The 26,015-nt window shown below is 43.4% G+C and overlaps 1 protein-coding gene across 1 annotated transcript in view; it reads left to right on the forward strand.

The window, feature by feature from the left end:
* ARHGEF4 (Rho guanine nucleotide exchange factor 4) overlaps window positions 1–26,015 on the forward strand; it is a 558,628-nt gene that overhangs the window by 290,853 nt on the left and 241,760 nt on the right. The window contains exons 3-4 of the mRNA XM_029064183.2: window positions 9,128–13,408; window positions 20,495–20,833. Coding sequence (XP_028920016.2) covers window positions 9,128–13,408; window positions 20,495–20,833 — 4,620 coding nt within the window. The remainder of the gene's footprint in view (window positions 1–9,127; window positions 13,409–20,494; window positions 20,834–26,015) is intronic.

The raw sequence follows: 26,015 nt of genomic DNA on the forward strand, positions 1-26,015 counted from the left end.
AAATATGATTGAATGAATGAATGAATGAATAGTAGTAGCAATAATAGTTGCACTACCTCGGTTACTGCTTTCCCTTCCCTGTCACGCAACTGTTTTCTGCCGAGTATTAAGGGCTGCTCCTCCCTGAGAGATGTCTGTGGGTATGTCTAGATTACTGTGGTGAGCGTATGTATTAGGATTTGAATTTGTCTGTGGCCCCTGACTTTCCTTCTCTTCATCTTTTCTGTCTGACAGCCTTAAGCACTCAGTACAGCATGTGACGCACAGAGTCAACTGACTGACTGACTTTTCCTGCCTCACTATGCTTGTACCTTTAACATTATTACTACTATTATTATTATTGTTCCCGCCTACCCTGCCTCACTGCTCTGCCAGTACAGCCCAGCCTACACATTTTGCTCCTCTAATGCTAATCTAATCACTGCACCTCCATCTCATCTGTCTCCCCGCCGACCTCTTGCCCTTGTCCTGGAACACCCTTCCTCTTCATATCAGACAGATGATTTTTCTCCCCTTCAAAGCCGTATTGAAGGCAAATCTCTTCCAAAAGGCCTTTCCAAATTCATTTCCTCTTCTCCCACTCCCTTCTGTGTCACCCTAGCACTGGGATTTGCTACCCTTTTGCACTCCTCCCTCAGCCCCACAGTACTTATGTATATATCTGTAAGTTATATTGTCCGTCTCCCCTGTTAGACTATAAGCTATACATATGATGGATTGATTATTATTATGTTTGTTAAGCATTTGCTCTGTCAAATACTGTTCTAAGCACTGGGGCAGATACAAGTTCATCAGGCTGGACACAATCCCTGTCCCATTGTGGGTCTAGCAGTTTAAGTAGCAAGGAGAACAAGTATTGACTGACTTAATACATTAGAGTCCAAATCTGGTTATTTTGCAGTTTTCTGAGAAGAACACTGACCTGTCTCATAGCAACACTCTAGTAGTTCAAAGACTTCTGGGGAAAGTGGCAGAGAAACACAAATGTTGAGTCTCCAAGTTCTTATCTCTTAAGCAAGTCTGTCATTGGAAAAACCTCTTTCACCTACTATGGTCTTCTGTCTTTTTAAACTGACTGGTCTCACTCATGAACTCCATATGAACTCTGTAATTGTAATCCTAAAAAAGGCTGAAGTGATTTGATTCTATTTTTAGGGCCCCAGACCCTGACACCTAATCATCACAGTGGTGACCAGGCTTCCAAAGGCACCATCTACATGGCTCTGGGATGAGTCACCCTGGATAGGAAAGGAATTGGTTTCTGACCCATGGCCCTTGCTACCATTTGGCCATCCTGGGGTTTTGACATGGTACCATCATTCTGGTTGGTTTCATTTTTGAATAGAGGAAGAAGTTAAAGGAAAACTCAACATGGCTTGGAGTCTGGGAAAGGAAGCTGTTTCTCAAATGAAGCCATTCAGTGCTGACTGGTGTTCTGATGAATCAGTAATTCCCTCAGAAGGTCTGTCTTGTAGATGGTCAGTGGATGTCACTCTGTTCTTCTGAAACCCTAGTGAAAATTAGCCTAGTAGAGAACGGACCTGGGAGCCAGAAGAGCCTAGGTTATAGTCTTGGCTTTGCCGCTTGTGTGCTTTGTGATGTTGGGCTTGTAACTTAACCTCTCTGTTCCTCAGTTATCTCATCTGTAAAATGAGGAAGACTGTGAGCCCCATGTGGGACATGGACTGCGTCCAACCTAATTACCAGAGAAGCAGCAGGGCTCAGTGGAAAGAGCCCGGGCTTGGGAGTCAAAGGTCATGGGTTCGAATCCTGACTGCCACTTGTCAGCTGTGTGACTGTGGGCAAGTCACTTAACTTCTCTATGCCTCAGTTACCTCATCTGTAAAATGGGGATTAACTGTGAGCCTCACGTGAGACAACCTGATTACCCTGTATCTACCCCAGCGCTTAGAACAGAGCTCTGCACATAGTAAATGCTTAACAAATACCAACATTATCATTATTATTATTACCTTGTATCTACCTCAGCTTTTAGAACAGTGTGTGGCACACAATAAACTCTTAACAGGCACCATAAAACAAACAAACTAAAGGAAATGAGTAGCAGCAGTAAATGTGTGTTGTCGGATTAAGGTGTAAGATTAGGCAAAGTCAATCAATCAAACAATGGTATTACACTTGGGAGAGTACAATACAGTAGAGTTGATACAAATGTCCCCTGCCCACAAGGAGTTTGAAGTCTAGAGGGAAAGGTAGTGTTAAAATAAATTACAGATATGTACATAAGTGCTGTGGGGCTGAGGAAGGGGTGAATATCAAATGCTTTAAGGGAAGAAATTTAAATGCAAGGACATTACAGAAAGGAGAAAATATCATTCCTTGTCTCACTCATGCCCATCTAGTAGGAAGGTGTAAAAATAGGTGTTCCATTCAGGGGCAGAAATCCACTCTGAACCCCCAGGAAACAATGCAGTCATAGTTGAATATTTCAAGCTTGATCGTGAGATCCTTGTGTAAAGACATCAGTTGTCTTCACCATTCGCTTTGCTTCAAGATTATAGGCGTGCAATGCAAGTTCTGCAGGCAACACAAATCATCAGTCTACCTCACTTTTCTGCCCTCTTTCCTCAGTTAATTGTGGCATTTATTGGACACTTCCTACATGTGAAGACCTGCACTAAATACTATGGGAGGTTCAAGATAATCAGGTCAGACACAGTCTCTGTCCCACAGTCTTAGAGGTAGCGAGAATGGGTCTCATCCTCATTTTACAGATGAGGAAACTGAGACCCAGGCAAGTTCAAACAACTTGCCCAAAGTCACCCAGCAGGTCAGTGCCAGAGCTGGAATTAGAATCCTAACCCTTCCAATTCTTAAACCCTGACTATTTCCACTAATTAAAATAATACTGTGATAATAATAATTTGTAGTTTATGTTAAGCAGTTACTATGTCCCAAGCACTGGGTTAGGTACAAGATAATCAGAATGGAAGCAGTCCCTCTCCCACATAGGGCTTACAGTGTAAGAGGGAGGGAGAACAGGTATTGAATTCACATTTTACAGATGAAGAAACAGTAGCACAGAGAAATTAGGTGACATTCCTGAGGTCACAAAGCAGGCAAATGGTGAAGCCAAGATTACAACCCAGGTCTCCTGACTCAAAAGAGAAGAAGTGTGTCTCAGTGGAAAGAACACGGCCTTGGGAGTCAGAAGACCTGGGTTCTCATCCTGCCTCTGCCACTTGTCTGCTCTGTGACCTTGGGCCAGTCACTTAATTTATCTGTGGCTCAGTTACCTCATCTGTCAAATGGAGATTAAAAGTGTGAGCCCCACGTGGGACAACCTCATTACCCTGTATCTATTCCAGTGCTTAAAACAGTGCTTGGCATATAGTAAGTGTTTAACAAATATTATTATTATTATAATTTCCATTAGGGTGCACTGCTTCTCCTCGGACCTAAACAGACATTAAAGTGTAGCCCAGGAATTCAACTAATTAAAGAGTTCCAGACAGGATGGGGGGTGGGGGAGGGGATGAGAAAGGGGTCAACAGCACGTGAGATAAGAGTGAGGCACAGGGCACTGATTGCTGTTAGAACAAAGTGTGCAGTCTGGGAAGGCTGGAGGTGTGGTGACAGGGCAACATAAAGTACCAGTATCCCCAGAGAGTAACTGTCACTGAGGAAAATCCTAAACCAATCAGGAGAACAATGACCTTGCAACCATTCAGCCATTTTTATAAGGTACCTGTTCTCTGCAGAGCCCTATACCAAGCATTTTGGGAGAGAATAAGAGAAAGAAAAGACACTGACCCTACCCTTGAAGAACTTAAAATCAAATGAGGTGGGAAGATAAGCATAAATTGTATCCACATAATCCGTCAATTAATTGATGGTATTTATGGAGTGCTTACTGTGTACAGAGCACTATACTAAGCTCTTGGGAGAGTACAGTACAACAGAGTTGCTAAACACATTCCCTGCTTACATAAATTATGAATATTTACATAAGTGCTTTGAAACTGAAGACTGCATTGAATGTCAATAATAATTATAATATTTGCTAAGCACTTACGATGTGTCAGGAATTGTTCTAAGTTCTGGGGTAGATACAGAGTAATCAGGTTGTCCCAAATGGGGTTTACTGTCTTAATCCTCATTTTACAAATGAGGTAACTGAGGCACAGAGAATTTACAGCATGGCTCAGTGGAAAGAACATGGGCTTGGGAGTCAGAGGTCAAGGGTTCGAATTCTGGCTATGCCACTTGTCAGCTGTGTGACTGTGGGCAAGTCACTTAACTTCTCTGTGCCTCAGTGACCTCATCTGTAAAATGGGGATTAAGACTGTGAACTTAATGTGGGACAACCTGATTACCCTCTATACCCCAGTGCTTAGAACAGTGCTCTGCACATAGTAAGCGCTTAACAAATACCAACATTATTATTATTATTATTATTAAGTGACTTGCACCAGGTCACACAGCAGACAAGTGGTATGGCTGGGATTAGAACCCACGTCCTCTGACTCCCAAGCCCGTGTTCTTGTCAGTAGGCCATGCTGATCAAGTGCTTAAAGGATACAGATCCAAGTGCAGGGGTGACACAGAAGTTTGAGGGAGTAGGGGAAATTAGTAGGGGAAGTCTGCTTGGAAAAGATGTGATTTTAATAAGACTTTGAAGGTGGAGAGAGTGGTGATCTGTTTTATGTGGATTGGGGGGTGGGTATTCCAGATCAGAAGAAGGATGTGGGTATGGGGTCAGCAGCAAAATAGATGAGCCCAAGTTACAATGAGTGAGTTGACATTAGAAAAACGATCAAAGAAGCAGAGTTGAAATAAGAATGAGTGGGGCGAGACAGGAAGGTCAGCGAGGAGATCGATTTATTAGTCAAGGTGGGATATGATATATGCTTGGATCTGCATAGTAGCAAGTTTGGATGGAGAGGAATGGTTGGATTTTAGCAGTGTTATGAAGGTAGAACTGCCAGAAATTGGGGACAGATTGAATATGTGGGTTGAATGAGAGATGAGTTAAGGATAATTCCAAGGTTAAGAGCTTGTGAGATAGGGAGGATAGGCTATTTGTGTTGGCTACAGTGCTGTGAAAGGCAGGAGGAGAATAGAATCTGAGTGGAAAGATGAGGAATCCTGTTTAAATATGGAGCAGAAGGAAAACCATAAACATTAAGAAAATGAATAAATAAGTGAAATATACCAGCAGACAGTAAGTGCTAAATGATTGATTGGATATATGCAGAAGTGATGAGAATATTAGGTTGGCATGGCCTGAGGTGATGGAAATTATTTGGAAAATGCCTTCTGGAGGAAATACGTTTTCAGAAGGGCTTAGAAGATAGAAAACAAGTGATCTGGTAGATTTGAAGGTTGAGGAGTTCTAGACAAGGGAATGGGTGTGAGCAAGGAGTCAGAGATGTGAGAGTCAGAACAAGGGACAATAAAGAGGTTAGCTTTGGAGCAAAGACTGTCAACTAAACAGTAGCGAGAGAATAAATTAGAACAGCAGAGCTAGTGGAGAGCCTTGAAGTTAGTGGCTAAAAATGCCTGCGTCAGTACCAGCATAAATTATCACTATTATGCCTTGAATTTATAAAGAGCTTTTATTTTTCAAAGGGGCTTCACATTAATGATCTTATTTTATCCTCACAACATCCCTGTGAAGGAGAGAAGAGAGAAAGGTATTATTATCATCGTTCCCATTTTACAGATAAGCAAATGGAAGCACGGAGAGGTTACAGTGAGTTGCCCAAGGTCACACAGTAGGTCAGTGCCGTAGCCAGATCTCCTAACCCCCAGACCCATCCATCCTCTTTCCACTAGATCATTCACCAATCCTATTTTGTTGAATGGTGACACAAAGTATTAATATCCTACCCTTTAGTTAGCAAGCCACCATATAGGATGTTATTAGGGGCTATTAACTTTCATGTTAATTTCATCAGTTTTATTCAAAGTGCCATTAGATATTGACCCTACCTCCATGAGGTCCATGAGTGTTTCACTTTGTGTCTTACTTTCCCTACCTATTATCTATAAAATATCTTTACAGCATTACTCAAGAGAGGGCTTGGCAAAACTGAGTAGGTGTGAGATGCTAATATACCCACCCAGCAATAACCCGCCACTGGTAGTTATTGGCTAATAATGTCATCTCTTGCTGCATCATCTTATACTTACACTTTGAAAACAGGAATCTGCTTGTTATTTTGCTAGTTGTTTTAGTCCCATAATTAGGGGTAATTTGCCATTTGGGCGGATTGTGTGGCAAGTCTTGCTGACGGTATGGGGATGCCCTCCCCATTGAGTAATTTTCAGGATTTATTTTAGAATTGAACTGGGAGGAGACTGGATCAGATTTGGGATAGGGAAATGCCTTGGACTTCAGAGTTTTTCAGGGTTTTCCCTCCTCTCACCTCCTCGCACACTTCTACTTTCAGAGAATCTAGCTGCTTTGGAGCCTAGACTTCTGGCCCCATAGGTGCCATGCAGATGAAGTCTTTGTTCAGGGTTGGCCCTGGGTGGCCAAGAGCCTGCTCTTAAGATGAAAATGAGGATGGTTAACACTTCCCATGCTGACCAAGAGCTGCGGTTGTGATTTTGGGACTTTCTTGAGACTTGCCCCTGAGGCCGGAGGATCATTAGTGCACTTTTCTCCCTCCCTCTTTGCCTACAGACCTTAAAGGATCTAACCCTAACCGTCCTCCACCCTATTCAACTTTGCTGCAGGTAATGCTGACTTTCCAAAGAGGTAAAGTAGGAGAGGTACTGTGCAGCTCAGGGAGTCTGAAAAACATTTGCAAAGCTGCTAGCTGGGTTGCTGTTGATGAAATGGCTATTGTTTTCACTCCTTTCTGCCTAGTGTTCTCCACTCTCCTGCTCTCTGGTGGACCATGGCCTCCTCAGGTCTCTGCAAGATCCCAGTCCTAGTCTCTCCCAGCCTCAAAAACCCAGAGCAGCGTCAGATTCACAGGCTAAAGCTGTTTGAGTGAGAAGCAGCGTGACCTAGTGGGAAAGACAATGGGCCTGAGAGCTAGAGGACTTGGGTTTTACCCCAGCTCCACCACTTGTCTGCTGCGTGACCTTAGGCAGGTTACTTAACTTCTCTGTGCCTCACTTATCTGGTCTGTAAAATGGACAGTCAATTCTGTTTTCCCCTACTTAGACTGTGAGCCCCATGTGAGACTGTGTCCGACCTGATTATCTTGTATCTAATTCAATGCCATACTGAAAGCTCACCTCCTCCATGAGGCCTTCCCAGGCTGAGCCCCCCTTTTCCTCTGCCCTCCTTCCCTCCCCATTGCCCCAACTTCCTCCCTCTGCTCTACCCCCCTCCCTGTCCCACAGCACATGTGTATATGAGTACATATTTATTATTCTATTTATTTCATTAATAATGTGTATATATCTATTATAATTATATTTATTTATATTGATGCTATTGATGTTTGTCTACTTATTTTGTTTTGTTGTCTGTCTCCCCCTCCTAGACTGTAAGCCCACTGTTAGGTAGGGATTGTCTCTATTTGTTGCCGAATTGTACTTTCCAAGTGCTTAGTACAGTGCTCCATAAATACGATTGAATGAATGAATTAACATAGTGCTTGGCATGTAACAAAAAACATAATTAGCATTATTAGTATCATTTGGTGGGCCTCCTGACCATTCACCTAATCACTCCTCTGTGGGAAATTTAACCTAAAACCCACTTTCCTCCTATTAATGGTGTGTATATGTCTTATTTATCTATTTTGATGCTATTGATGCCTGTCTACTTGTTTTGTTTTGCTGTCTGTCTGCCCCTACTAGACTGTGAGCCTGTTGTTGGGTAGGGATTATGTCTATCTGTTGCCAAATTGCACTTTCCAAGTGCTTAGTACAGTGCTCTGCACTCAATAAATGCAATCAAATGAATGAATGAATGAACATGCATTTCAGTCGGACCATCCAAGGCAGAAGGCTATACTTTTTGTTATCCTACAAACAATCCAGCAATTCTGAAGAACAACTCTAAAAATTATTCTTTTCCAAAACTTTTTTTTCCTGCAAAGTCAGTGGAATTTTTTTGGTCAATCAATGCTATTTAGTGAGTGCTTACTATCTGCAGAGCACTTTCCTAAGTGCTGGGGAGAGTACAGTACAACAGAATTAGAGGACATATTTCCTACCCATAACGAGCTTGCAGTCTAAATGGGGAGACAGACATTTGTATGACTGCAAAAGTAATTTATAGTATATAATTTAAAGATATGTCCGTAAGTGCTGGAGGGTTGGGGATGAGGCAAATTTCAAATGCTCAAAGGTCACAGATCTAGATGCATAGATGACATGGAAGGAAGAGTGAGCCAGGGGAAAGAGGGCTTAACCGGGGAAGGCCTCTTGGAGGAGTTGTGACCTCAACAATGCCTTAAATGTGGAGAGAGTGGTGGTCTGGCGTATATAGAGGAGAAGGGAGGTCCAGGCTAGGGGGAGATCATGGGAAGGGGGTCGGCAGTGAGATAGATGAGATCAGAGTGCAGTGAGTAACTTGACACCGTCATTCATTAGGAAGGCACCCTCAGTTTATTCATCACTTAATCTTTATTTTAAGGTTACTTAAGATCAGATCTCCTCCAAGAGGCCTTCCCTGATTAAGCCCTCTTTTTCCCGAGTTTCTCTCTCTCCAGGTAGTCTATTCACTCTACCCTTTGGGTACTTGGTATTTATGATGTTGGTGTTTGTTAAGTGCTTACTATGTGCAGAGCACTGTTCTAAGCGTTGCCCCACAGCATTTATGTACATAGCCATAAATCATTTATATTAATGTCTGTCTCACCCTCTACACTGTAAGCTCCTTTGGGACAGGGAATGTGTCTACCAACTTTATTGTACTGTGCTCTCCCAAGTGCTTGCTCCAGTTTCCCCACCAAAAGAATGTAGATGCTAATTCTTCCTGAAACCAGGGACATGTAAGGGACATTAGAGATTAATGGGTAGTATTTATTGTGCTCTTATGAAGAGCACTGTATGATGCGCTTGGGGGAGTCTAAGAGAGTAAGTAGACAAGATCTCCCTCAGAAATGTTTTTAATCCTTTCTGAACTTCAGATAAAGATGGAAAATAGAACCCATTTTTAGGTGAATCGATTTCTGACTCTTCTTTTTGTTCTCAGACACCAGAACCCATTGAACAGTATACCAGTGAAGGAGAGGTTGAAAATCAGCACTCTTCTACTCCTGGAGACCAGGAGAAACACAGTTCAAGCCAGGAAACAGAAGAGGATTATTTTGAAACTCAGTCTCATCAAAGCGAATGTCTTTCGGATGTAAAGCCGGAGTTATTTGAAAGTGCTTCCGATACCGAGTCCCTGGCCAGTGACGTCACTGGACAAACCTGCTTGAATTTGGGCTCTCTTCCCTCTCCAAGAGAGGGAGCATGCCAGCTATCCCTTGACATCCAGCCAGACGATTCTGTTCGAGAAATTCATTCTTCCGTTAAGCCAAGCTCCAGTGTGAAAGAACGCTCGGAAACATTTCCTGTTTTAAAGGAAAATTTCTGCAGGAGTGAATGTCTGATAGTTTCTTCAGAATCCGAAGCAAGAACAGCAAAGACAAAGGATTCTTTGGTCGGTGGGATTTCCAACGCAGATGAGAGCACCAGCGGAGAGGAACTTGCATCAGAGATAAGGCCTCCAGTTGGAGTAACAGAGCTTCAGGCTGCAGAAACCCCAGGGAGGTCCAAAGGCACAAGCTGTGTTTGTACTAGGGCAGTTGAGGCTTTTGTAAAAAGTATAAGGGTCTCAAGTTTCACGCTTCTGGGATCCAGATCAGAAAGTTGTCTGAGTGTGCCTTTGGGTCAGTCATTTTCCTCCCAGCGGGAGAAGACCAGTGAGAGTTTGCCAAACATCCACCTCGATACAGACAGCATTCACACTAGAAGAAATAAAGAGGATTTGGCATTCCATCAACAGTTTAGTTTTGTTCCTACCATAGATTGCATCACCAAAAACTTGAACCGTGAAGAATATTCAGTTGCCAAGATCAGAAAGGAACCTCTGGAGTTCACAGTTGAGAAAGACTTGCTTGTCCTCCAACCCTGTTTAAAATCTACTTTTCACTCACCTCCTGGCATCCTAAGGACTAAGGCCTGGCACAGTATCCCTGAAAATATCGGTACTCAAGAGACAAGACTTCCTGAAAACCATTTTCGGGATCCACAGCCATTTAGGAGGTCTTGCCCTGAGTTACGCCTCCCCCAGATACATTCCGAGTGCCTTTCAAAAAATCTAGAAAAGTTTGGAATCAGGTTGCAAAAAGGAAAAAAAGTGGAGGGAGACGGAAGCACTAAAATATTACCTTCTAAGACCTGTCCAGAAGCTCCTCCCCACCAGCTTTCCCATGCACCCATCTCTAATCAAGGTGGTGATATTAATGTGTGCAGTAAATCAGAGCTATGTGGCCTTAACTCAGAAAAAGAAGCTGAGGTCTTGACCGTGAAAGACTTCCAGCAGGAAGAATCATTGGAGTATTATTCCAAGCAGAACAAGAATTCTACTGTCCCAGCTTTAGAACCTGCAAGCACACATCTTGTCACGCAGTTAAATCACACTGAATGCCCACTCAAACAAGAGTTAGCCACACACAAGTCATTTTGCAGCATTGACTGGCCCTCCAAAGACAGTGATTTTGATAATAAGCAAAATCATCCTGTAGATGTTTCTATCGAGAAGGAACTCAAAATCCATAGGGACACAACAATTACTATCCCAAAAGATATAAAATTGAGTAAATCAAGCACTAATGGAGGTTTGGTGGGGGAAAATGAACTTATGGGTTGTTCCAGATTGAATTTGGGCTTGAATGCTCCAGAAACAACGTTGAAATCAAATAGAAAAGACATTATAAAAGAACCAGATGAGTCAGTAATAAAAAGTTTAAGCTGTAAAAACAATGCCTTAAAGGGGAATGCAGAACTGACAGCAGCTAACCCAGTTCTTAACAAAGAGGAAAAAGAGACTAACACTGCCCAGTCTATTCATCTAGCACCCACAGCGATTCTCAAGTCTCAAGAAACAGATTCAATGAAGTATTCGAAAATAAAACCAGCTCTAATCATTATAGCTGTGGAACAGAAGGGCTTACAGGCCACAAGACACAACACAAAAACTGCTGCTGACATCAACCAGGAGGAGAAATATGGAAAATTCCTAAAGGAACATGTGAGGTCTCCCCCCATCGGCGATTCAGAGCTGGTTGGACCTTGGAGAGGTGGGAGAGTTGAGAGTAATGACAAAAAATGGGGTCTGCAAGAGGCAGCTGTCCTAGTTGACCAGAATGAAACTGCAATCACCAGTGCCATTCAGAAGAGTTCAAATATGCCCCTGCAGTCAGGGGAGGAACAAACTCTGAGTATCTTTTCAAGCACAAGAGGTAAGTGGTGCATGAATGCCAATGAAGAGGACCATCCCCAAGGTAGAATTGAGTTGTACTCTGAAAGAATCTCAGCCCAAGAGGAAAACTCTGTAAACAATCTTTATGATCAGCCAGCCCACCTTGAGAGCACAGGAGGCATGGAATCCTACACAATAAATAACCATTCTGAAGCGTCACCCGAGGAGGTCATAAACTCCATGACTGAAGCTAGGTTTCTTGCTAACAATGATGAAGGGTCCAGCAGCTCTCTAACTCTTCCAATTGCTTTGGAAACAGAAACCTCTAGTGGCTCGAGTCAGAAAAACAACCTGACTGCTGTTATTTGTGAGAAGAACCAACAGAGCCATCAAAAGAGAGACTTTGAAAATAGTCTTCTGGATAATAACCTCCCGAGCACTGGTGAAGGCTCTCCCAGTCCAGAAACGCACCTAGGCTTGATTCTAGAGGAAGCAGAGGAGAGCGAACATCATATGAGCATGCCCGAGAGCTGTCCCAGTTATTCTCGAATGGGGATTTCAGAATCCAATACAATGTTTTCTGACAACGTAAGTTCTGAGAGCGCAAACAGTGAAGAAATGGATGATAATTCATTTCATCTCCCTGGTAGCCATAGTAGCCTCTATAAAGCAGTGCAAAAACAGACCAAGGCCAGCAAGTCTTCCAAGTTTCTTGTTTTCTCTAAAATGACTTCCTTCAGGAAGACCAAGCCAACGGCTGCTGAAACTCCAGGAGGCCAAAATGTGCCTGGCAGCAAGCCAAGAGTGGAAGAGCCAGCTGCCAGAAAGGATGATGAGGACGTGGGGAGTTTGCCATCAGTTGATAATGGTTCACCCAACTTGGTAACCCCGAGGAAGGAAAGTTGTACCTCAGAATATTCAGATGAGGAGGAACTCTATGAGAAAAGTGGTTCATTTAACAGAGTCAGTCTGCGGAGGGCTTCCGGTGCTGGCAGGATACCTTTGGAAGACATAGACATGAGCTCTCTTTCTCCCAATGACACGTGTGCTGTAGGAGGAGGGGGAGGCTTAAGTTCAACAGAAAATGATGATGCTGACACTCCAGAAGACCTAGCAACTAGGAGGCTGTCCTCTGACAACAACAACGAATATAAGAGGATCAAAAGCCCAGAGAATAAAAAATTCAGGACCCGGCTGGCCTTAGCCCATAAATCTTTCTCGAGTTTCTTTGAATCTAAAATTCTGGAGAAGGAAAACAATGAACACAGCTCAAAAAGTTCAACAAAGTCTGAGAGGGAGAAAGCCAAACTTCGCCAAAGCTCATGGAAAGCCTTCCTGAAAAGCAGAGAGACAGATAGCCCTAAGCGACCGGCTTTAATGAGCTTGATCGCTCCTCAGGAGCTATTCAACTCCAGCAGATCCCCCTTGCAGGTTTCCAGTGACGAAGCCAGGAATCTGGCCAAAAATGAAGCTGATGGGCAAGCCACCCCGAGATCTGGGGGACCTCCTGGGACCTCCCCTGAAAGTCAGCGCTCCAATGGCCATCTTGAGTCTTTCAAAGACTCCATCTCCCCAGATCAGAGGCGGAGAAGCGAACCAGCCATTAAATGCCTAACAAGTTACGGAACCAATGAACAGCAGGAAATAGGGGGCAGTTGCTTAGGTGTTTCTCATGGGGAATCTTGGCCAAAATCTCTCATCAGCCCAAATGACCAGCAAGCCTTCTTTAATCAGTCCATCCTATATGGATCACCAACATTTGATGGCAAAGATATGCCTTGCAGGCCCCTGAGTCCCAAACCACAGAGTCCAAGGCCCAGCTCACAAAGAAAAAGTTTCCGCTACCCTGGCAGAGTGAGCGCCATTTCCATGATATCTCTTGGAAACTGCTCCAATATGGATAGCAACTTAGAGGCACCCGAAAGGCCCAAAACCCTCAAACCCAGGGCAAGCCACCTGCTTTCTCTAAACTCCCTGGATAATGGATTGCAGAAGGAGGACTCCTGTCCGTCTCAGACCAACCTGAATACAACATCGTCTGTTAGTGATATTCCCAAAGATGAGGTAAGATTCCTGGGAAATTGTCAGAACCAAGGTGGCTTTTACCTTTTAGAGTGTAAAAGGCTTAGAAAAGTCTGTATTAGTGACTGGGAGGAAAAGCTTGGTGCACAGCTCAAGTCTGGTCACTCATTTCTTCTACCTTTTGGCAAATTTCTGATGAGCTAATTCAGGTTCCAGAAAGAGTCATAGGAAACAAATCCTTCTGCCTTTCATGTTTCCAGAATAAGGAATTTCCAACCAGAACTGATTCTCATAGTAGAAATTTCTTGCTCATGTGCATTCAGAAGGCAGACCAAAGCCAAAGTCATTTTTATGAATTTGGAACTCCTGCAAAGAATGTCTTTAACTGCATATCCTTCCCAGTCATAGGGCAGGTGTTTTCCTCAGGTGCCCTAGTCGTTTCTGTCTACTAGCTCCAGCATCATTTGACCCCTGAAAGAAGTGTTGTCCATTAGAAAGAGCACAGGCCTGGGAGTCAGAGGACCTGGCTTCTAGTCCCCCTTCTGCCACTTGCCTGCTGTGTCACCTTGGACAAGTCACTTAACCTTTCTGTTCCCCAGTTTCCTCATTTGCAAAATGTGGATTCAGTAACTGCTGTCTCTCTTTCTGTGAACTGTAAACCCCACAGTGGAGAGGGATTTTGTTCAACCTATCTTGTATCTATCCCAAAATCTAGTATCATACTTGGCACAAAATAAGCCCTTAAAAATATTATTATTATTATTATTATTATTATTATTATAGAAAGACTAGTCCCCAAGACAGGATATTGTCAGTGTAATGGCTTCAAAGCAGTCCTGGAATTGAGAGTAGGAAAAAAGACCCTGTGGGAAGTAGGGACAAGCCCACTTTGGAAGAAACACTGAAAGATCATTTGGAAGGGAAGATATATTGATGCAGTCCAAGACTGAGGTCTGGAAACAGAGGGGGAGGGGGCAGGTGTAAGCCTTTTCCTGCAGTGTTTGAGGGCGGGGCTTGCCAGGCAAGCTGAGAGAGCTAGTCACACAGCTGTGACGCAAACAATATCTGTTGCGGCATGGAAACTGGAGCAGATGGGCTACAGGGTGGAATTGTTCGGCGAGATGCAGAGGAGCTCAGGCCAGCTCTGACCAGCTCTGATCAAAATGTAGAGCCCCTTTTCACTTCCCCCATCGGCTTCTCTGCTGTCTTTTCCTCCCGCTGAGGTTCATCCCTCCCTCCCCTCTGCATGTGCACTGAGTTGCCTTGGGCTCTGCTTGGGCCTCGACCAAAACTTCAAGAAATTTTTCTGAAACTCCCATTCCCTTTTCAGATTTTCAGCCAACCCTGTGTCTTCAAACAGGAGGACTATTTTACAGTTATGGAACCACCTATGGTGAGGAGATGAAGAGAGGCAAGCCTCCTCTTGAACACACTGACCCAGTTTGCTTAGAAAGCCCGAGTCAGTGAAACGGAATGGACAGGAAATGCTTCTCTAATCCTTGGTGGCCCACTTCTCATCCTGGAGTTCCTATGTCACTCACCAGTTCAACTCTTTGGTGATAAACTCAAAGATATATGGGGGCAAGATCTCAAGTGATGAGTAATAATGATAATTGTAGTATTTATTAACACTTACTATTTGTCCACCACTGTGCTAAGCACTGGGATAGATACAAGCTAATTAGGTTGAACATAGTCCCTGTCCCAAGTAGGGCTCAAAGCCTTAATGCTCATTATACAGATGAGGTACCGGAGGCACAGAGAAGTGAAGTGACTTGTCCAAGGTCATACAGCAGACATGTGGCATATCTGGTATTAGAACCCAGGTCCTTCTGACTCCCGGGTCCGTACTCCATCCACTAAGCTACACAGTTTCTCAGTGATCCAAATGAGGTAAGGATTTGAGAACAACAGAAAGCCAGGAAGTGGAGACAAGAACATGGACAGACAGAGAGTGGTAGAGAGAGATGGCCCAAGAGATAGTTTGAGAGGCAGAGAGGGAGGGCCAGGCAGGGAGGGAGAGACAGGGAGGAGAGAGGGAGAGCGAGAGAGAAAGAGACCAACCTACCATGACCAAAGTTCAAACTCACCCAAATGTAGAGAAACACAAATATAGTACGTTGCACTCAGTAAATGCTCAATAATGAACATAGCTCCTCCTCCTACGTCGGCACCAATGTGGTCATTTTAGAAACAGAAGAGACAGGAGCAAATGAGAGAAAAAAAACTCTGCTAGTGCAGTCAGTCCCCGTGGCGATGACTGATGCTGTTACCATCCCCTCTGCCAGGGACTTGGCCATTGCTGATGCTCCCTGATGTCTCCCCCACATATAGAGAGTTAGCTGTGTACTTTCCCAAATGCTTAGTTCAGAGCTCTGTAAAGAATAAACGTGCAGTAAGCAGCGTGACATAGTGGATAGACCACGGGCGTGGTAGTCAGAAGGTCATGGATTCTAATCCCAGCTCTGCCACCTGTCTGCGGTGTGACCTTGGGCAAGTCACTTCACTTCTCTGTGCCTCAGTTACCTCTTCTGTAAAATGGGGATTGAGACTATGAACCCCACAAGGGACAGGAACTGTGTCCAACCCAATTTGCTTGTGTTCACCCCAGTGCTTAGTACAGTGTCTGACACATAATAAGTCCTTAACAAATGTCACAATTATTATTATTATTATTGTTAATGTGTTTCTTAAACTGTGAGCCAAGCAGCCACATGAAAACATCATGGAATCAATCACCGAGCCCTTACTCTGTGCAAGTAACATCCTTGCCTTTTTATAAAAATAATATAATTTTGCCTAAAGCAAACACTATAGAGAATTAGCTGTGTACTTTCCCAGATGCTTAGTTCAGAGCTCTGCATAGAGTAAGCACTCAACAAGCAGCATGACCTAGTGAATAGAGCCAGTGTGACGGGCCTGGGAGTCGGAAGGACCTGTGTTCTAATCCTGGCTCTGCCACTTGTCTTCTGTGTGACCTTGGGCAAGTCACTTAACTTCTCTGTGCCTCGATTACTTCATCAATAAAATGTGGATTAATATTGTGGGGTCCAGGTGGGACATGAACGGTGGTGTCCAATCTGATTAACTTGGATCTACACCACTGCTCAGTACAGTGCCTGCACATAGTAAGTCCTTAACAAATACCATTAAAAAAAAGAGTAAATACCATTGATTGACAGAGAAGAGAGTTTGACAGTGACTGGAGAGGAATGATACCCGAAGCCCAGCATTCTCTAACTCAGAAAAAGTGGGCACATGTAATTCATACTTCTTAGATTGTGAGTTCCATGTAGGACAGGGACTGTGTCCAATCTAATTCACTTGTATTTAGAACAGCATCTGACATATAGTAAGTGCTTAACAAATACCATAAGAAAAGAAGCATGGTAGAGCAGTGGATTGCAAGTGGAAACTACAAATTGGAGTAGAAAAATGCATTTTAATGCAAATTACATTGCTGAGATGGAAGAAATAGAGAGAGAACTAAGAGGTGTACCCTGAGATCTTAGGAGCCATGGGCATGCAACAAATGAATGAATAGAACAGTTGAATAAACCTGAAATGAGAGAAAAATCTGTTAACTATTGATTGGCCCAAGTGCAAAACAAGAATGACTGCTTTATTTTAAGTTTATTGAAGCCTTTTTAAAACTCCATCTTGTGGCGGCTGCTCAGATTGCAGACTGTGACTCACACTGTGGCAAACTTGTTTATAAATACCCGCGATAATCATTTTGACTCCCTCTGTGTGTTTTGTAATTAACTAGAGTCCTAGTTAAATTCACCAATCCATCAGGCCCCCCCCAAATGTTTATCCTCTTCCCTATACTCATCGGTGCTATTGCAATGATGAATCTGGTGACAGAGAACAGCTGTTGTAGGAATGGTACTTACTAAGGGCCCACCAGGATGCAACACACTTGGCGAGAACAACAGAAGCGCGAATATGTTCCCCACCCACAAGGAACTCACATTCTAAAAGGTGACAGATATTACATTATTTATTACGGTATCTCTGCTGTGATTTCTACATTCAAGTTTTATTAAAGATGTCCGTTGTTCACAGCCTAATTTCTTCTAGGCCTAAGAAAATTTCTTTGGCTCTGGGTTTATGCTGATTTCCATGCACTTCTAACATTCCCAAATTATGATGGCAGAGCGGAAATTTGGGGGCTAATTCTGCCCCATTCGGTGCTACCAATCAGTGTCCGATTCAGGGTAAAGATCTTTGGTCTGCAAAGGTCTTGGTTTTACCACCTGGTAAAATGAAGATGATGGAAATAGCATGAGATACATCCTGATCCAGTGGGAAGGGCATGGACCTGGGAGTCCAAGTACCCGTTTTCTAATCCTGGCTCTTGCCAATTGTTTCCAGTTTGATCTTGGGCTACCGTTTCCTTACCTGTAAAATGGGGATTCAATACCTGTTATCCCTCCTACTTAGACTCTGAGCCCCCTGTGGGACAGAGGCTGTGTCCAATCTGATTCTTTTATATTTACCCTAGCACTTAGTAGAGTACTTGGCACAGATTATGTGTTGAACAAACACCACAATTTTAGGTGCCATATAGGCGAGAGAGTGTGGAAATAAAATGTTTTTTCATGAGTTGGAAAGTTAAGTTCCTTCCTAATATTACAGCCCTGAGAGGTTTATGTTCAGTGTCAGTGTAGTTTGAGATGTCTTATACATGTGGGTATATTTTCATTTCATTTTCATTCTCCCTCTCCCCTTAGACTGGGAGTCCCATGTCTGTCCTAGCCTAGTGGCAAGAGCACGGGCTTGGGAATCAGAGGTGAATCCCAGCTCCACCACATTTCTGCTGTGTGACCTTGGGCAAGCCACTTAACTCCTCTGTGCTTCAGTTACCTCAACTCTAAAAGAGGTTAAGACTGTGAGCCCTCTGTTAGACAACCTGATTACCTTCTATCTACCCCCGCACTTAGTATAGTGCTTAGCACATAGAAAGCGCTTAACAAATAGCATAATTATTATTATCTTCCCCAGAGCTTAGTACAGTGTTTGCCCTAGTATATCACAATATACTACAATTATTATTATTATTTCATTTAAAGCATAGATTTAAGACATGGTGAAATCTACTTCCTTTGGAGAAACTCACCCAAATTTATATCTCAGGTGGATTCTTGGCCCAAACTTGATAAGTAAATATCTGACACTTCAATTTGAGATATCAGGAAATAAAATTGCACATTGCTGGAAAAATGAAATGGCTTTGAATGAGGGAAGAATTGAGTTTAGAGCCCACAATATTCCCAGTAGAATTTGGAACAATGCCTTAAGGACAAATTCTACAGAAAAAAAAAAATCAGAATACTATTTACTACACAGCCTGGAGTTTACCCCTATATGACCTTAACATCTCTATCCAATTCATTTCTTAGTTCTGAGCTGAGATACTTTTGGAATTGTGTTCATCTACTCAGACATGAAAACAAATCAGACCTGATCTATTCCATCCTGTCTGTGAATCCCTTTATCTTGGAACCCTCAGAGAATATGGGACTCTTTAGAACAGTGCTAAATTATGTCATCCTTCCTAATGCCAGACTACCCTGAAACTTACCTTGTCCTCTGAGAAGATCAAAGCCCTTTGGTGGCATTTGCATTATTCATCATTACAGCACTTGGAGAGGAAGGAAAGGGGCAGACAGAGGAGTAGTATCTCCTCTTCATAGGGAGAATCAGGAGCCAAGAGATACTGTAGTTCACCCTGGGCCTTTACAGCTATTCTACAGCTGGTGAGTTCAAAGAAATCTAATTCCCAAGTCTGTGGTGCTCTTCTGTCAATTGTATTTCTCATCAGTGGTGATAATCGAGCACTTAATGAGTGCAGAGGAAGGTACTAAGAACTTGAGGAAGTATAATATGACAGAGTTGGTAGACACCTACCCTGTATTTATTAAGTGCTTGCTGTGTGCAGAGCACTGTACTGAGCACTTATGAGAGTACTTTATAACAAAGTTGATAGACATGTTCCCTGCCCACAAGGAGTTTTCTCTTTTGGACCAAATCAATCAATCGGTGGCACTTATTGAGTACTTACTGTGTTCAGAGCACTGTACTAAGCACTTAGGAGAGTATATGGGGATGACATAGAACTAAAATAAGTGTAAACCATGCTATTCAGCTTAACTACACAATCCTGCTACTAATAGTCAAGTGGGAAGTTGACTTTTTATTATCCATGCTAAGTAAGAGCCAACGGATCAGTCTTCTAACTCAATCCAAGGAGTATGTTTTCCATTTGAAAAGCACAAGAATGAAGTTTCTTGTTTTTCAGCTATGTTCAGGCTTCTCCAACCAGTAGTGAAAAGTAAATCTAGAATGTCAAAGCAAGAAGTGTACTCGTCTGGGAAGACTGTTCTGTACTCCTTGCTTGGCAAACAACTCATTGCATTAACCCAGCACCTATCCACTACTGAGACTCACAGGAGGCTAAGGAGACAACGAACAATAGTGCCCTCGGGTTAGTTACTCAGTCTTTCTGTACTGATGTCTCTCCAAGTGGTAAAGAGGGAATGATAGAAACCTTCTTAGATTCTCTCCCCGCCACTGCATTTTCCCACATTAGACAATTAGGTTTTAAACTCTCAGTTAAGGACCCATAAAAGCTATTTTGCTCCATGTTGCAATTACCCACCCAGGATTGCAAAAAAAACAGTCTTCTGGAACCAGATAAAAGAAATATCGCTCTCCTTTCTCTAGATCTTACCCATGAAGTGCTTTGAAATTTCTGGGTGGTCAGACATGCTGGGAAGTTCTGTTACCAGGAAGTGGTGGGAAAAGGGTAGGGCGGAAGACACATTCTAGTGAGGATTGGAAAGGTGGTGACTTGGAAGGAAAGAGTTCAAAGAGAAAACAACTTTTCCAAAGCACCGGAGTTTAATGTCCTGGTGGTGACTGAGTGGAATCCAATAAACCCCTGTTTTGGGTTGTGCCTGGAGAAGGGAGGCTTGGGGGTCAAGGTAAGGATAGATGAGGAAGATTGCCCTGAGTTTATCTCCAAGATGACCAAAAATGATGAGTGGCGGCTGGTGGCTCTGAGCTCAGTATTCGCGGTTCAATATTACATCCGTGTGTTTTCATTTGATGCTTGCACAACAGGATTCTAATCTGCCAAACCAAACCCCACCCGAAAAGAGACCCAGTGACATGCACACTTTCCATCGCAAGAAGAGGTCCCCTCAGGCAGCGACCCCACCGAGGCCCTTCTCCAACATTGAGAGCATTTCCTGGACCTCCACCTTCCTGGCCCCTGAGGGAACCCTGCCAGAACTTCCACCACCGCCGCCACCACCACAGAGCACTAAGGCCAAGCTGAACTTCAAGCGGGCCAGCTTTGATGACCTGTGGACGGAGAGGAATCGGAAAAGAAAGCACAAGAAGGAAACCCAGTCAGAAATGGGCATGCAAGCGGGGACCCTGCCCAAGGATCTGGTAAAAGTAAGGAATTTGCAGCCATACTTCTTCCTCTCTGGCCTTGTGTCTCTCCTCTGCAGCTTCATGATTTTTTTTTCTACTGTCACCTTCCATCTTCTTCTGGCTGTATCTTGTCTTCTCCATTCTGACTCTGCAAAAGGTGTCTACCAGCTGGGCTTTCCATAACTGCACCTTTGCATGGAGAGTTTTCATGGGGTGTGCATTGTCATGATTTTGGGATAATACTGTTCTTTCTCTGTTTTCGGCCTACCCCTGGCAAGGCAATCCATTCCTTATTCATGTATGTGCCTATCGGGCTCCAGGATGGAAGCAAGAGGACTGAAAGGCTTTTCGCTCTCCCCAGTGGGGAGTCTTGTTCATCATTCCTAAGGTTAGGAGTAAGCGAAGACATGGGAGACCTCCAGATTCGCTGTCTTCAACAGCCTAAGAGATAATCACCAACTTCCTTCATACTGCAAAGCCTGAGGGCTTAAAGCATAAACTTTTGGATAATTTAAGGAAACAAAATGGAGGAATTTAGGAATAGGTGCCTACCAAAGATTGGACCTATTTAGTGAGTAAAATCAATGTGCTCAATAAATACTCACAAATCAAGTACTTGCCCAATAAAGTTCTCTCCAGGGAAGAGGTGATCCTGGTGGCTGGATTTCTCTCTCCTGCACCTGCATCGGATTTTCAGAAAAGCTAAATGTTTCCATGAAGAAAGAGTACCATCTGGGTGTTAACTTAAGTGTTAAATATGTTCTTCTTAAAAGGAGGTGGAAAATGCAGATTCTTTCCTATTCATTCCTCTAGTTATGTTTTAAGGACTCAGAGAAAAATATGCAAGTCACTAAAAAATATCCCAAAACATTTTGCTGCCTCAGGTGGCACCTGGGAGTCTCTGCAAACATTTTCCAGGCTACAGTGACCTTAAATGAAATTGTGGGAGTCCAAATCAAGCTCTGTGTGTGTGTGTATATATGACTGTTAAGTGTGGATTTCATTTCAAAGATGCTCTATCCATGCAAACTAAAAGGTCCCACCTCCTTTCTGGTATAGAAGGGATTGGGAGACAGATTCAACTAGAAAAATAGCACTAAAGGAAATAATGGAAGGGCAAAATCAGTCAGTCAGTAGTGTTCATTGAGCACTTACTATGTGCACAGCATTGTACAAAGTGGTTAGAACAGTACAGTACAACAGAGTTGGTGGAGATGTTCACTGACCACCAGGAGCCTATGTCCTAGAGGGGGAGACAGACATTAAAATAAATTATCGATAAGTACATAAGTGCTGTGGGGCTGAGAGCGGGGTGAATATCAAGTATTCAGATCCAAATGCATAGAGGACAATGAAGGGAGAGGGAGTAGAGGAAATGAGGACTTGAGTTTTAATAGGGTTTTGAAGTTGGGGAGAATGATGGTCTGTTGTATATGAAGGGGGATAGAGTTCCAGGCTAGAGGGAGGATGTAGGCGAGGGGTCAACTGTGAGGTAGATGGGATCGAAGTACCTGGAGTAGGTTGGCATTAGAGGAGCAAAGTATGTAGCCTGATTTGTGTTAGGAAATCAACAGTGTAAGATAGGAAGAGTCGCGAACTGATTGAGGGCTTTATAGGGTTTCTGCTTGATGATGAGTTGGATCGGCAACTACCTGAGTTCTTGAGGAGTGGGGGGATGTGAACTGAATGTGGTTGTAGAAAAATGATCCAGGCAGCAGAGTGAAGTATAAATTGGAGTGGGGAGAGACAAGAGGCAGGGAGTGTCAGCAAGTAGGCTAATGCAATAGTCAAGGCAGAATATGATAAGTGTTTGTATCAGCATGGTAGCAGTTTGGATTCATTCCTTCATTAAATCAATTATATTTATTGAGCACTTACTGTGTACAGAGCACTGTACTAAGTGCTTGGGAGAGTACAATTTAACAATAAACAGATACATTCCCTGCCCACAATGTGCTTACAGTCTAGAGGGGAGAGAGCCGTAATATCAATAAAGTACATATATGTACATAAGGGCTATGGTGCTGGGAGGGGAGATGAATAAAGGGAACAAGTCAAGTGACACAGAAGGAAGTAGCAGAAGGAAGTGGGAAAAAAGGAAAGGAGGACTTAGTCAGGGAAGGCCTCTTGGAGCAGATGTATGCCTTCATTAAGGCTTTGAAGTTGGGGAGACAAATTGTCAGATTTGAGAAGAGAGGGCGTTCCAGGCCAGAGGGAGCACGTGGGTGAGGGGTCAGCAGCAAACTAGATGAGATCGAGGTACGGTGAGAAGGTTAGCATTACAGGAGTGAAGTATGTGGGTTGGGTTTTAGTAGAAGAGTAGCGAGGTGAGATAGGAGAGGGCAAGGAAATTGAGTGCTTCAAAACCAATGGTGAGGAGTTTTTATTTGAGGTAGAGGTGTATGGGCAACCGCTGGAGTTCCGTTAAGTGTGGGAATCATTTCCTGAAAGTTTTTGTAGAAAAATGATCCGGGCAGTAGAATGAAGTATGGACTGGATGGAAAGGAAAGGGTGGATTTTAGTGATGTTGTGAATGTGGAGTCAACAAGATTTGGTGACAGATTGAATATGTGGAAATAATGAAAGAGATGAGTTGAGGATTATGCCAATGTTAAGGGGTTTTTGAGACAGAGAGGATGACTGTTGTCCACAAGTGATGGGAAATTCAGGGGGAGGACAGGGTTTGGTCGGGAGATGAGGAGTTCAGTTTTGGACACGTTAGTTTTGGGGTGTTAGTGGGAGATCCAAATGGAGATGTCCTGAAGGCAGGAGAAAATACAAGACTGCAGAGACGGAGAGAGGTAGGGGCTGGAGAGGAAGATTTGGGAATCATCTGCCTAGAAATGGAAGTTGAAGCCATGGGAGTGAATGAGTCTGCCTGGTTGATCTATAGCTCTTGGCTACCTTAGCCTTCTCTGGAGGATTAGCTAAATTCCTGGAATTTCAGTTTAAAAGAAGAATTCTCATTTATAAACCAAAGTATAATTACCGACATTGTTTGTTTATAGAGGGAATTACAACATTCCTATTGATCTGAGTGTCCAGGGGCTGGGATTTCCTTATGCATGTTCCCATGAGGGAAAAAAAAAATCCCTTCTTTATCCACAGGGGTAAAATGCTGTTAAGTACAGAACTGCTAACATGCCCAGAGGCGGAACAATCATTAAAGAAGGTGTAGGCCAGGAGTGGAGCAGAGATGAGAAAGGAAGAATTGGCTGGTGTATAACTGCCATAATAATTATAAACTTTATTAGGTATTTAATGTGGTCCAAACACTGTACTAAGCACTGGGGGAGATAGGAGAAAATCAGATTGGTTAGGGCCTCCAATCAAGCAGGCACGGAGAGCATGGCTATCCTATTTTACAGATAAAGGATCTGAGGCCCAGAATTTGTAATTAAGTAATTTGCCATAGTTCATACAGCAGGGCAGAAGCAGAGTGGTAGCTGAGTCCTCCCATCAGTCTCCACCGCATTGAGGAGTCAGCATAGCCTGAGTGTGAGGCAAAGTTATATGAGGACATGCACCTCTCCAGCAGGGTGTATTCTTGGTTGGCAGTGAGAATTAAAATGAGAAACCTCTTCCTCTGTCACTCTAAGATTAATACAGGATCCAAGCCCTACACTATTTCTTATCCCTCTCAGCATTGAATTTGTCCATGTTTAAGTCCTTCATTGACGGGAGGCAGGACCCTCTATTGGCTAGACCAGTGCTTTTGAACTCCAGGCACGTATCTTGTCATTGATTTATGTTATAACCTTGGAAAACTGTATTTTCCCTTCCATCACATTTAGTTTTCCTTTTGGCTCGTCTACTAATTCATGGAGGTTACCACCACCTGCCACTTGAGGGTGTGTCCTGAGAATTATATTATTGAAGTTAATGGTCCTAATCCCATTGCTCCACCTATTTGTGAGATCAAGTTTGTTGATTTTTAATTAATGCTTCCAAGAGAGGTGCTGTTGAGAGGCAAGGCAATTGGGTTTTTTTATAAACCATAGAATGTTAGAATAAAGATCCAAACTGTGAACTGTGCGTTTAGGAATGTTATATGGTTCTTGTTTACCTCCTCCCTCCTGCCTGGAATTCCTTCCCCCTTTACCTCTGAAACCATGCTCTCCATCTTCAAAGCTCCATCTAGGCTTTGGAGTCAGAGGTCATGGGTTCGATTGCTGGCTCTGCCACTTGTCAGCTGTGTGACTGTGGGCAAGTCACTTAATTTCTCTGTGCCTCAGTTACCTCATCTGTAAAATGGGGATTAACTGTGAACCTCACGTGAGACAACCTGATTACCCTGTATCTATCCCAGCATTTAGAACAGTGCTCGGCACATAGTAAGCACTTAACAAATACCAACATTAAAGCCCTACTAAAATCATACCTCTTCCAAGAAGTCTTCCCTCACCAATCTCTCATATCCCCATCCAATTTTCCCTCCCTACTGTTAGAGCCTAGGCTTGGGAGTCAGAAGGACCTGAGTTTTAATCCCAGCTCCTCCACTTGCCTGCTGTGTGACCTTGGGCTAGTCCTTTCATTTCTCTGTTCCTCAGTTACCTCATCTGTAAAATGGGGATTGAGACTGTGAGCCCTAGGTGGGACAGGGACTGTGCCCAACCCACTTTGATGGTAGCCATCCCAGCACTTCGTATGGTGCTTGGCACCTAGAAAGCGCTTAACAAATTCCATGGGCTCAGTGGAAAGAGCCTGCGCTTCGGAGTCAGAGGTCATGGGTTCGACTCCCAGCTCTGCCACTTGTCAGCTGTGTGACTGTGGGCAAGTCACTTAACGTCTCTGTGCCCCAGTTCCCTCATCTGTAAAATGGTAACTGTGAGCCTCACGTGGGACAACCTGATTACCCTGTATCTACCCCAGCGCTTAGAACAGTGCTCTGCACATAGTAAGCACTTAACAAATACCAACATTATTATTATTATATCATCAATGTACTTGATTCTATACCCTCAAGCGCTTACTTATAAACTTCTATGCAGTCAATCAATGATATTTACTGAGCACTTATTGTATGCAAGCACTATACTAAGTACTTGGGACAGTACACTTCAACAGATTTGGTAAATATGTTCCTTGCACACAAACAGCTTAAAGTCTAGAGGGAGAGACAGACATTAATATAAATAAATGCTCTTGGGTGTTTCCCTAATGCCTGCCTTCCCTACTAGAGAATTAGCTTCTCAAGGACTGT

The sequence above is a fragment of the Ornithorhynchus anatinus genome, chromosome 1 (assembly GCF_004115215.2).
Source record: "Ornithorhynchus anatinus isolate Pmale09 chromosome 1, mOrnAna1.pri.v4, whole genome shotgun sequence".
Classification (NCBI taxonomy): domain Eukaryota; kingdom Metazoa; phylum Chordata; class Mammalia; order Monotremata; family Ornithorhynchidae; genus Ornithorhynchus; species Ornithorhynchus anatinus.